This window comes from Thalia democratica, chromosome 1 (genome assembly GCF_965202585.1).
Source record: "Thalia democratica chromosome 1, ktThaDemo2.hap1.1, whole genome shotgun sequence".
Lineage (NCBI taxonomy): Eukaryota > Metazoa > Chordata > Thaliacea > Salpida > Salpidae > Thalia > Thalia democratica.
The window spans coordinates 46,630,779-46,644,579 of record NC_139165.1 but is presented as its reverse complement, the minus strand read 5'-3'; the positions used below and the strand labels follow the sequence as shown (position 1 = coordinate 46,644,579).

Here is a 13,801-nt window from a genome sequence, read left to right as displayed (position 1 = left end):
AAAACTATATCTAAACTTTTATGTACAACTTGTATAACTTACATATAAACTGTTAAATAAGCAAAAAAATATTTTCGCATAAATCTAAGGTAAAAAATCAAATTTTTTTAGTGAGAAAAAATCTGCTAAAAGTTTTTTTAAAGTACGAAAGCTTTTTGTTACATAGTAAAAATCTCAAGCGAAAATACTTTATTTTTAAAAAATCTAAATACATATACTTTTTGAATAAAAATAAGTTACTGAGGTAAAAAAGATAAATGCTTGATTTATTTCATTACTGAAATGCTTACTTAGTACTGTAATTCTTTCAAAATTTATGATTTTATATTTATAATATGACCTAATTAATTTAGTCTTATTTTTATGTAAACTCAACTTAGACACTTAATGCCTAAATGTATACATTAAACAAAAAACACACTTTAAAAATTCTGTTAACAAACTTTTAGCTGTAATGAAATTTACTCTGCTTAGTTAATAAGTAAAAATAAACGAAGATTACAGCTTGAAGACAAGGATAGAATAACTAACATCTGAGACAAGCCAAATTATAGGATGCATTATGATTCGAACAATAAAAAATTAGAAAATTTTGCGCTTAGGAATACTTATAAATATTTAATGTGATGTACTATATATATAAATGCGCACTGAAACTGTACTAACATTTTTCTTCGCTTTAAGACAAATGAGCTTTAAAACCCTAAATAGTAAATAAAACAAAACATCTGCTTTCTTAACACTTTATATTAAGTTTTTTTCATTTTGCGTGGTTGTTTAGTGGCAAAAAGTAAAGCAATTTTCTCAACACTTTAGCTAAAAATAAACTGTATAATGTTTTAAACACAACCAGAAAAAAAAAAGAATTTTGCTACAAACAAAGCGTTGTTTGCATAATTTATTTAATGCAAAACTCATTATTAAGAAATAAATAAAGTTAAGTTTTTGGTTAAGTGAAATTAAATTCAAAATTTAAAAGTTACTATTTTAAATATTTTAAAACATAACTTAAATTTTTTGAATGTTTTATAACTATTTAAAAAGTAGAAGCTTTATTTTTAACAAGACTAAATACTGATCATAATATTTTTCTAAACATTAACTACTTTAAGGGAGTTAAGTTTTAAAAGTAGGCTTATGAATTAAATATATTATTTTTTCTTTACTTTCTTGAAAAATAAATATTTTTTATATACGCTTAGTGTGCTTTTTAATAATTTAGAACTCTTAACTATATAAAGTTATGTATATTACCTTTGGTCTTTATTAAAATCAAAATAAATGTATAACCAAGTAACTAAACTATAAAACCATTTTACATCAATCTTTTTCGTAATTCATAAAAATATTTTCTTTTTTTTTAAATATTTCAACAGATAAAAATTTCTACCTTTTACTTTAAAAAATTAGCTTAATACTTAAAGTTTTTTAAAACGTATCTCAATTCTTTGTCAAAACTTAAATGAAATGTGAAGTTGTTTTGCCTGTTAAATTTTGATGTAGTTGTATAGTTTATTGAACTACAAAAGAAAAAGATCAAAATATTTGGTCCTATGACCTGTTGCACGAAAAAACCTTTGGGTTATCGAATCACACATCACGGATTCATTTTAACTTCTTGTCCAGGACTTGTAATATTTATGTGTTCTTTAATAAATTTAGTGTAAAAAAACAAAAAGAAACTATACAGATCACCAACACCATATATGAACAGTTAGGTCATAGCTGAAATGAAAAATATTTGATTATTAAGCAGACTAAAATTTAATGGTTTTTAAAGTAACTTACGTTTTAAAGTTTACTATTTTCATTACTTTTTGATTTTTTCAAAAACTTGTTTATTTTTTATTTGGTGCGCAAATTCTAATTGTTTTAAATTTTGTTTTACTCTTAAGTCACGGTTATAAAAACTTACACAAATTAGTCCTATACACTTCGGTATTTCGAGTTTTGTTTAATTTTCACATGAATACTTTTTCAAAAGTAAAACCATATTTTTATAAGCAGTGCAGTATTCATCAAACTATTTTTCTTAGTAACTATTTCTAAAGATGCATTTGATTTAATTAAAGATAACAATATTAAAATTAACTTTATCATTGACAAAACAAGCTTCAACTCATTTATCAAAAATAGTTTTGTTTTGCTAGCTCAATGCAGATACGTCAAAAAACGCTTAATTTGATAAGGCCAAGTTATTACTCATTTTAGATACTTGTTGGTTTAAATCAGTTGTAAAGTAAATACGGTTATTAGAACTAAATGAATTAGAATAAACATATTCTTAACGTTAAAAAACATAGTCATGAGTAGAGGTTTGTAGTCCAAAATAGAGGTGGCAAATTTTTAAATAATCGGACCAGATTTACCAGTAAAAACTTTTCAATGACCGTACTTCTTAAAAAATAATGCAGTTGCACTTTATTGATAATATTTTCATTACAATTTGCTGTTTTAGAGCTTTTATTTTTTTAAAGTACAATTTTTTAAAATGATGCCTATGAAAAACATATTTTGTTAATAAGATCACATTTGAAAATGTTTCATATAAAAATTTTAATATTATTTGTGGTGCACAAATTGTTTTCAAAGTAAAAAAAATGAAGCGGACCAGAGATTTTTGTTTATGGGCCGGATTCTTACAACGAAAAGTAATTTTCTGCAGACAATAATTTTTTTATAGGAAAAAAGATAAACTTAAGCAGCTTTTATTTTAGGGAAAATATAAAACTCTAAAATGAAAACAGTCTAAAAATTAATATACAATATAAATTCATTTGATAATGATTTATTCGCTTGTATTTTATATTTTCTAATACCAGCAGTTTTACAAAAATAAAAGTTTAAGAAGCTCTTTAGATTTGGAAAATACCATCTTATAAATTTACGACTGTTTAATTTCTACTTTTGCTTTAACTTGAAACAACACTTAAAAAATGAGTTTATACATGAAAACGAAGAAAAACTTATCACACACTTTTGGTTCACTTCAAATTAAATATTTTTAAAGAGTTATTGTAAATAAAACATAATAAACAAGATAAACTTATGTAGCGCACAATAAAACCTTTATAAGAATTTTTGCTCAACTTTGGCATTGACAAAAATAGATATCACAACAGCTTTTTAACTATGTTAATGATGATATTTTTAAGTTTTTAAAGCAATTTTTAATTTAAAAAATGAAAAACTTTTCTTTTTTGAAAATTACCCACAACTAAAAAAAAAAAGGATGTCTAACAAAATCAAAAAATTCTTGAAAATTTTGCTGGTCACACTGGTGAATGATCTAAACTTTTTAGATTGAAAAAGAACAAAAAGTAAAAGAAAAAAAAGAATTTTTATCGTATATTCGAGGTCAAAAAATTTCAAGTTAGTAAATAAGCTTCAATTTATCTAAAAATATATCTTAGTATTATTGTATTAGGAGTGTTCGGTACATGAAACTGTTTTTCTCAAGGCTTAAAATTTAAATAGACTTTTTACCTGTGAAGTCTTAGTACGCAATTGTTTTACTGTTATAGTTTCAATTCTATAATAGCGAATTCTATCAAGTATAGGTATTTACTATTTGAAACAACTAACAGCAGTAGATCGTGATGTACGACTCGATAACCGAAAGGTTCTTTACTAGACCAGGTCCTTAGATCAAACTTTCAGAGAGCTTTTTTTCTATCGTTTAATAAACAGTATAATTAACTATAGTTATTAAAAATCAAACTTGACTAATAAATTGAATCAGCTTTTTTGAAAAGCTAACAGAAACGTAAAAACGGTAGAGAAACATTTTTAGGATCAAATTTGTTATAAGAATTAATTTGTAAATGTAGAAGATAGTTACAAAGATAATTGTGCATAACATTGTAGCATACTAATCTTTAGATTAATTGTGTTAACTTACTAACAAGTTTTGAATAATTTTTTGAAGATTTTTTTATATTAAAACATAAATCTTATTCTATTTTTAAGCCTAGTGCTTTTTAAAATTGATTAATTGAGCACTAAAAATTTACATTATAGTTAAAAAGTTGATCTATAGTTCATATACTGTTTATATAATAATAAATACAAAATTTTTGTATCACATTAGACAAAATAAACAGTACTTTTGATAAGTAGGTCAAATTTAAAGTGAGGATTAATTTTTCATTAAGTTGTAAACCTTTAAAACAAATTAGAACTGCTGTTTTAAATAAATTATTTCAGAAAAAATCTTACAACAATTGAATTAAAATGTTGTGCAAGTGTTTAAACTTAGCATAAATTTTGACAGAGCTTTAACTACTTTACAAAATATTGTTTTAGTTTTTATATTGCTTATGCAATTTTATTATCTTTAATATTGAGAACAAAAAAGTTAACTGATGTTTAATAGACTTTATAAAAAGAAGGTTTCTGTTTTATTTTATGTAATATAAGCTTTTTAAATATTGTTTGCAATCACAATTGTTTAAAATATTCTGATACTTCAACATAGTTAAAAACAAACAAAAATAAGAGCCACCTAAAGTCACAAGCTACATTAGAACTTAAGTAATTTAGTTGGAAAATCTTCAACTAACGGCATAAATTTAAATTTATTTATGCTTAACAATAATTGCTTTACTAAAAATTATGTACATATTACTTTATAGATCACAATAAAAGTTCTCGACTTAATGATAAGGAGAAAAGATCAATTCAAATTTTTAAATTTTATTAACAAAAAACAATGTTTCACTCGTTTGATTTAGTTCAAACGAGTGAAACATTGTTCTGTTAATAAAATTTAAAAATTTGAATTACTATTTACTGTATTACTTTTTCATCTAAGTTAAAAACCTATTATGAAATTTAGAACAACTATAAACAAAAACAAACTGGGTATAAAACAACATTTGACTGTTTCTCATTAAAAAAACAACTTATACACATTAGTAATCAAAATGTACAAAGCGCAGGATTAATTAAATTTTATACTAAAATATCATTTATAGAATACTGAATTTTTAACTTATTTTTACTTAATTAATCTTCGTATGTAAAGTAGCTTTAGTTTTAAAGCTAAATAAATGTATTTATTATCAATTCTATCTGATTTAGTTTTTTCAATAGGTTTTATAATCGTTTTTTTTTATCGATAAACTTCTAGTTTTTACACATCCATAACAGAGGTTTTTAAAATTATCAAAAGACATTAGAACTAGTTTACTAGCTGTTTATGTCAAAATTCGTTGGTCTATCAATATCTTTAAAAAATGCTAGAGATTGTATTCAGTAAAAAGTCACCAATCTCGAGTCTTACAATATTGCAACTAAAAAACCAAAATGTTAAGTTAAACGCAATAACGACTTCATAAGAAAAAAGAGGAAAGATTGTCAAATGAAAATTGCAAAAACATATTGAATGCACAAATGTTCCGATTCAGACAACAGTGATGGCAATGTGATGCGAAAAATCACGAGGAATGCTTCTTGCTTCTCTTCCCGCTCTTTCTGTACGTGGCGACCTGCATGCGGTCCTCCTTGGTGATGTCGCTGAAATCGAACGTCTTGAGGCCGGTGCACGTGCTCAGAACTATTTGCCTGCGAAAAAAAAACTATCGTTGGTACTTTTGGTAGATGGCAATTAGAGTTTAACGTTATAAAACTGCAAATACTATAATATTTTAAAGTGCAAAGTTATTTTAATACAAATTATATTTTATTTTATTTGACATTTAATTTATTTGGTAAATTTTTTCAACTTATTTTTTTTTAAAAACTACTAACTATTACACGAATCTCATAAGTAACAAGTTAGTTAGCTATACAACAACATTTTTTTTTAAAGATAATAATTACAAAACTAACATTATAACAATCAAACATAATATACCTGTAATTGTGCTCCATGTCAATATTGTTTCCGTGGAGTGTCAACTTTATAAGACGTTTTAGTGGCTTTAATGTGCTAATTTCATCAAGTTGATTTATCTTATTACCATGAAGATACAGAATTCTTAAGTTTATGAATTTAGATAAGACCTATAAGAAGAATCAATTTTTTGATAACTTTTTTAATATAATAGACATATTAGAATTGAAGACTCAGTTTGTGCTATTAAAAATAAAAGTTAAAGTGAGTTTAGTTTATTAATTTACTAGGCGAATTCACTAAAGTTTCTGTCTTCTGTCTCTATTTACCACAGGTCTATGAAATAGTCAATATTGATATTTAATAACTAAGTGCAACCATGGTAGGAAATAATTAAATTTAAAAATAAACTATAAAACTAAAATGTATCAAAGTGTATCAAAATATGTTTGCAAAAAAGTTGACAAGTCCAAGAGGATAAAGTTTCGAAAAGTAAACAAGTTCCACGGTTAGTAAAAAAATGACAACACACTTTTGTACAACTTAACTGTTTAGGTTGGCTGCAGTAGTAAGGTTTTTGAACTTTTTCATTTATATTTTTCTGCAAATGATATAAGTAGAGCAGTACATCTACAGCATTTAAACCCCTATTTAAATTACCTAAAAATTTTAAATGTAAACCGTTACCCCTAACCAACTTTAACCAAGAATGTGCCAATAACTTTACTAAAATCTTCTTTTAACTGGATTAACAAACGATAAAGATCATATAATGTTGTATACATCAACTAGTGTTTTCAACATACCTTTTAAAACTAAATTAAAGAGTTTCTATCTTTTAAAGTTTTATATTTTAATAGTTTAGTAAAAATTAAACTTTAATTGAATATCATTTAACAAGTTCTTAATCACAATAAAAATAATCTATAATACTTTTGTATAGGTCTACTAAAACGCTAAAGTATATAACAGCTAATAAAATGCATTAAAGTGTTTTTTTTTAACAACATTATAAATTCAAGAAAATCTTATTTCAACAAACGCAAAACTTTGTCATTAAAGTTATGTTTAAAACATACTAAACAAATTTTAAAACAATACATTTAACATCTAGTACTTAAAAAAAAACTAATATATACAAACCGAGTCAATGTTGGTGAGATGGTTGAAGGACAGGTCAATCCAGGACATGTTTTGTGGGTGCATTATGTACTTGCTCAGGTGGGCGACAAGGCCGTCAACACTCTTCAGCGTGTTGTTGTTCAGCTTGACTATTTCCGTTACCAGTTTGTTTCCCTTTACGAGCTTCGGCTTCATTTCGGAAAATATGTAGTTCATTTCATCTTCCAGCCCTAGTTGATAAAAACTATAGTTTTAATTTTTTATGTTGAAATTAGTGCGTATATTTTGTTACAAAAATGTTTATAAAAGAAGAAATTAGATTCAAGTAAAAACAATTTGGTCCTGCTTAATATTTGAACTGTTATCTAGAGATAAGTAAGATATTTAATAAACAATATAGTATAATTACAAAATGAACAAATTTAAGGAAAAAAGAAATATTATTAGTGTTTTAAATTTCTAGCTGTTGTAATATTTCAAGTTGATGAAAATCATAAGTTAAGGCAAGAAATTTAAATAAACATTATCTTTTATATGAAAGCGTAAAACATGAACTTTTTGTTCATCAAATTTAACTTTTTATTAATTTTTAAGGTATTGTAAGTTTCAAAATAAGTTTCCGATACAAACTTATGGACTTCAATTTTTTCATTGTAATTCTTTTAAATTTAAAAAATTACTCAAAATATATACTGCTTAATATTGTTTGATGTAGACACCTAAAGCTTTTATTAAACATTCCTTAAATAATTTATAATATTTTGATTAAAAATTGTAAACAAAGGCCTGTTAGCAACCAAAACTGGTTATGCATGTTGTGCTCAAAAATCAATCAGGTACAGAATACATAACACCAAAAGCATAAACAGTGATACAAAAAATATATAAAAAACTAAAGTAAATAAATATAATAGAATAAACTCTGATTCCTTTTCGGGCTAAAGTTTCTTAAAGCCTTGTTTTTTTCTCTCTTTGAGTCTTTTGCATATTATACAACAGTACTTAATGTTACAGTAATTTACAAACACCTACCATTCATTGATGACATTAAGCTTATTAGGTTGTACTTGCTGATATTTCAAAAATGTAGAGTTTGACGACAGTAGTGTCTGTTCCTGTGCAGTCAAAAAGTTCACAACTTGCTAATGTAAAGCAGAGAGATGCATTCACAGGCACAACAAAAGTTAAAATTATAGCAAATACTTAACTTTTAATTATCCCAAAATTTTACAGTCAGTCAAAGAAAAATGCATGAGGTATTACCAATGCAATGATTGATTTTTGTGTCAAACAGTGAAAACTTTGACCAAAGTATGCAAAGTTTTTTTTTTGATGTCCTTGCCATCGATTTTTATTGATGTACAAATATTGTACAACAATGGAACTGTAGCTTATTTTATTGTATGTCAATGTTTGTGTTAGATTTGTGTGTTTATGAATATACTTGTTATTGTTTCAGATTTTTCATTGCTAATTAAGTACTTTAGCATGAGGTGTTTTTCTTCAAAAAAAAATCAAACTGAGAATGGTTGTAATAAAGTTACCAATTCATTGATGCAACTACCAGACGCCAGATCAACTATGTGTTTTAGTTCGCAAACTTTTTGACCTGCACAAAGTAGAACATGAGCAGAACTCTGGGTAATCAAATGCTAATGAACCTACACTGATTCGGTCAAGAGTTGACCAAGGGATCAGCCAAGAAACATGGCTTGCCTTTATTTGCAGGTGCAAAGTATTAAAAACAGGGTGAAACATATGCAGCCAAAATACAAGCATACAGCTTTTTCAAAGCATGCATGACAAACTTGGTAATCTAATGTTGGCAAATGATCCTAGGCAAATGAATAATTCTGGAGAATAAGTAGCCAAACTGATGGAGTCAGTAGTGGTGATAAAAGTCACAATTGGGCTTAAAGAGCAGAACTTGCATTAAAACTAATATAAACCATTTAAAACATTTGCAACCCGTGTTTGCAGCAAAGCAGAAACTTTTAATTTCACAACAATCAGTTGGTGTGAATGTGGAAAGAAGAATGTGACAAGTTATACAGAAAAGTAATAAAAGATGTGATAGTTGCAGGGGTAGGTGATCATGACATTATAAAAAAGTTCTTAGCACTGAAGATATATGTCTAGGTCATTGTTTGCTATAACTGCCATTATACAAAGCAAGGAAGTGCACAGACATGCTACAGCAACCTTATGTACTGTATCAGCAGTCTCTTCTTTTCAACATCATTTAAGCAATGTTTCAATCTAGGAGATATGTCCCTTGCTAGCGTTAAAAAAAGTTATTCTATCAATTTAAAAAAAAACAACTAGGGATGTTAAACATTTTAGAATTGTTTTTCTTGTTGGTGGAAGCAGTCAAAGAAGGTTAAGGGCATAGGAAGGGATCCACCTTGACTTTTACAGGTTGATCTTATTTTGAAGAGTTTTATGTGAGCTATCAGATAATTTTAACAACTTAAAAAAATTCAAAGTAACTTTTGAGATACAAGCTATGAAAGTGGGTGTGCTAGGTAGGTTCCTAATAGAAAGCGCAAAAAGCAAAAAATACTATTTTATTAGAAACTTATGTTCTCCTTCATTTTTTAACCAATCTTCTACAAAGTTTCACAGAAAGTCTATCACTAACATTAAAATAAATTTAATCCAGATTTTTTTTTTAAATTTAAAAATGTATAATTTTTTTTTCAAAAAAACATCTTAACTTTATATTTTTTGTTTAAAATTTTATATTTTAATATTTAATAAATCACAAAATTAAAAGTCTTTTTAAGTGTAAATGGAATGTTTTCTGAAAGCTTGAGGTCTCTAGCTTAAAAAATTAAGGAGAAGATAGATGTCGAGTGATTTTTTAAATTTCCGAGAAAATTGACACTAAAAATTTGCAGTCCATACACTTGTATTGGAAACTTTTTAGAAAAACTACAATATCTCTTAAGTTAAATAAGATTTTTTAATTCTATAAAAACTGGCCTTTAGTTTGTACTCAAAACTTTCATATAAGAGCTAATGTCAATTTTTGAAGAAAAAATGTTGGACTCCTATGTTTTTAGCTTAAAAAGTACATTGCAGGCCGCATACTCATGTTTCTCCCATAGGCTGAAGTTTTTGGACGCTTGCCCTAGGACAAATATAATTAAGACTTTTTTTCAATTTACTTAAAATATTGGTTTAGAAAATAAGTTCAGTTATAAAAACATATTGTTTAAAAATTATTTAACTCTAATATTACAAACTTTTTTCTACCACCTTCCAGTGTGATTAAATCTTTAAATGACAAGTCAAGCTGTTTCATCTCTGTACAATAAACTTCATCATTGTTTTCCTCTTGTTTCGTATCCATTGTTCACATACATAAAGTCACTGTAAAACAAAGATATATCATTAGTATCAGCTAAGAGTAAACAGTTAAAACCATTGTGTATTAATTATCAACAACTTAATATTTTTTTAAAGAAATAAGACAACTGAATAATAAAAAATCCATTAAAAGTAGCAAGTCGAACGTATAGCTTATTGCACAGTTTAGGGTGCATCTGATGTCCCAACCTTGGAGCTTAGTTTAAATTATTGTACGTGAAAATCACATAAAAAGACAGCACAAAAAATTAGCTTTCTAGCTTTAACCACTGTACTATTTACATTTTCCAAAATCAACCCCTAAGTAAAATGTATGGGACCTTAAAGTTTAAACTTAAAAACTTTTTTTTTAATGTAGCAACCATCACAAAAAGACATTCTACACATTTTCAGAAATTTGAATAAAGTTTTGTAAAAGAATTTTTAAATTTTATGTACTTTTTTTATCTTTGTTTTATTATAAATATTTTTTAGAACATCAAGAAGTGCCTACATATTTTCTTAAAATTGTCTTGAAAACACGTAGAATGTATTTTTGTGATATTTGCTACATATACAAAAATTTTCAGCCAAAAACTTGAAGGTTGAATTTTTGAGGTCCCATACAGTTTACATAGGGGTTGTTTTAGAAAAAAGTAAATAGCTAGAAAACTTTATTTTTGATCTGTTGTTTTATGTGATTTGCCACACACAAAAAGTTAAACTAAGCTCTACAACAAAATTTTAATTTTTGAGGGACAACAGATGCACCCTATTGCACATTAAATAGTTTTTCACCTCTTAAATGTTTTACTAAGTTACTTTAATTAATTTAAACACAAAATATTTATATTTCAGTGAAAGTAGATTAAAAGCAAAACTAATGATTATACACTAAACTTTTTAAAATAACTGAAAAATTAGACTTATTAAACGCTTAATTGTTGAAAATAATTAGAAATCTAAACTTTGTAAAAGAAAAACAAATATAGTTGTTAAGTTTACAAAAGTTTATTTGGCAAATTAAGTTTCGCTCAAAAATCTCATCAGTGTTCAAAATAAACAAAAAATTTTATTTAAATAGAAGACTTAAGCCATAGAGGTTAATTACTTTTTAAACAATTTGATTATGTTTATTAAGTTTTAGCTACCGTTTGCTTTTTACAAATTTTCAAAACTCAAAATAACTTTTGATATATAGCTGGTAAAAGACAAAAAGTGCAATAGGTTCCTTATGGGAAGCTTAAACTTAAAACGGAGAAATTAGACTATTTCACTAAAAATCTATCTACTATTTTTGAGATAATTACCTTAAACTTTCAGGAAATGTTCTTTGCAGTATTTAGAAAAATCTTTCTCAAAATGTTTTTTCTATTAAACCAATTAATAATCTTATACAAAATTAAAGCAAAAATAAACTTTTTATTTGTTATAAATTTTTTAAGGTTTATTTTTTTTTGCAACTAATTTTTCTAAATATTGCATAGAACATTTCCTAAAGTTTTGAGGTATAGTACTTATACACTTATTCAGACATGTTGGGCAATAATTTTCTGTAAACATGTTCGGATAACCATTTTTGTAGACAAGTACAAAAATATTTTTTCATAAAATAATATAACTGTTGTATATTATGCTATGCATAATAAATAAAAACAGCTTAGCTTTTCTTATTTTGCTTTAAACTTTTCTTCACTTTTCAAAATGTTGTAGAAAATCAACCTGCCTATGCTAAATTTATTATGCCTATGTTAAACCATTACAAAAGACTTTGCCACATTGTTTTTTACCATTTTATAAACTTCTGGTTTATTTTAAATAATTAAAGCAACTTGTTTTTTTTTTATGATGTGTTGTCCATTTCTAAAACCTGGTGTGTTGAGTGTGTCAAACTTGTATAACTTATAAATAATTAAATAAAATTTGTCATGCACCTCATCTTAAACAAAAAGTGTTTGAATCAAAATTTAAATATAAAAGAACTGTTATACATTTATTTTCTAAAAAAAACTTAAGTTTTAATCAAATATCAAAAAAAAATTAAATATAAACTTTAAGTCGTATTTTAAATAAAATTGTTTAAAAATATTAAAAAAACCGAAAATTTTAAAACTTTCTTCTCGACTGAAACTGTCTGGATAAGTAAATGCCGGATAAGTGAAGTCCAGATAAATGAATAAGCACTGTATTTATCTCAAAAAACATAGGAAAAGATATGTTTTTGTGACTTCTAGTTATTCAACATTTTAGTTTTTACTTCCCATAAGGAACCTACTGTACTCTCAGACTTTGAGCAACTATATCTTAAAAACTGTTTTGAGTTTTTAAAGTGTGTAAAAAGTAACTTGAGGCTTAGTTAAAACTCAATAAAACTAGACCAAATTGTGAAAAAAGTGATTTACCCCCAATATTAACAATTAATAAAATAAAATACACACAAAGTTTAAGTGAAACTTTTAAGTATAAAGACATAACTGTCATCATTTTAAGAAGTACTTATCTATGTAAAAGAAATTAGCTAAGTTTTATGAACTAAAACCACAACACAAAAGTAGACAAAAAGCAACTTACTCTATAACAATACTTTCCACTTTACAAACATAACAATCTTGACTGTGTGATGTGAGTCATATAAAAATTGTTTAAATAAGCATTTATATAAGAAATGTTTCCCAGGACAACTTTGACATTTATGTCTAAAAATTTTAAAGAAATCATAAATGAATAACTTATAATTTAAAAAAGAATATTGTGAGCTCAATGTTTCCAAAAAAGTTACGTGTACTCACGTCACTACAACAGTTTGTACAGATATTAATTTAAAGTCTCTAAAATTTTTATGTTTTTAAATTTTTTTTTATAAACTTACTTTTAAAAGACTTTTTAAAAGCTCTTACAAACTACAATAAACTTTATGGTGATACAACCAATTAATTCTAAATCCTAATAATCTCACTCAATAAACGATAAGCTAGACTTAAATTTAAAAAAAATAACATAATCTTACTTATCCTCGACAAGACGTTAAAAGGTATCCAAGCGGTGTACAACTTGATAACCGAAAGATTATTTCGTGCACTTTGTCTTAGGATCAATTAATTGAGCGTAATTTTTGTCGTTAATAAACAAACAATTCTATAGAATAATTAAAATGGGTTGAATTTACAGAAAACTAATTACAAAAATTAAAATGTTTGCCGATTTGTAAAAAATAAAGTTGGCATTGATCAGGGCGTTTCGTGAGGTGGAACTCTGAAACTGTTACTCCGCCTAGATAAACAAACAAAAGAAAAAGAAAGTGAACAGTAGGTTTAATTTTCTAAGTTAAAGCTTTTAAAAACACTGTTTTTCATGGAGCTCTGCTTCAGATGCACTAACCTAGGGGTGGGCAACGTACGGCCCGCGGGCCGGATCCAGCCCGCAGAGTGAAAATGACCGGCCCCCGAACCTTTTTTAATTTTAAATGGAATCCGGCCCGCGGACAACATTGAT

The 13,801-nt window shown here is 26.1% G+C and overlaps 1 protein-coding gene across 1 annotated transcript; it reads right to left on the bottom strand.

Annotated features, from left to right (window-relative positions):
- Positions 1-5,018: 5,018 nt before the first annotated feature.
- Positions 5,019-13,004, bottom strand: LOC145842866 (leucine-rich repeat-containing protein 51-like). The gene is made up of 5 exons (XM_082950346.1): positions 12,881-13,004; positions 10,220-10,333; positions 6,980-7,188; positions 5,858-6,006; positions 5,019-5,565 (listed from the first exon to the last, which is right to left on the bottom strand). The coding sequence occupies exons 2-5, from the start codon at positions 10,311-10,313 to the stop codon at positions 5,439-5,441; spliced, it is 579 nt and encodes a 192-aa protein (XP_082806472.1). The 5' UTR covers positions 10,314-10,333; positions 12,881-13,004; the 3' UTR covers positions 5,019-5,438.
- Between the last annotated feature and the right edge of the window lie 797 nt (positions 13,005-13,801).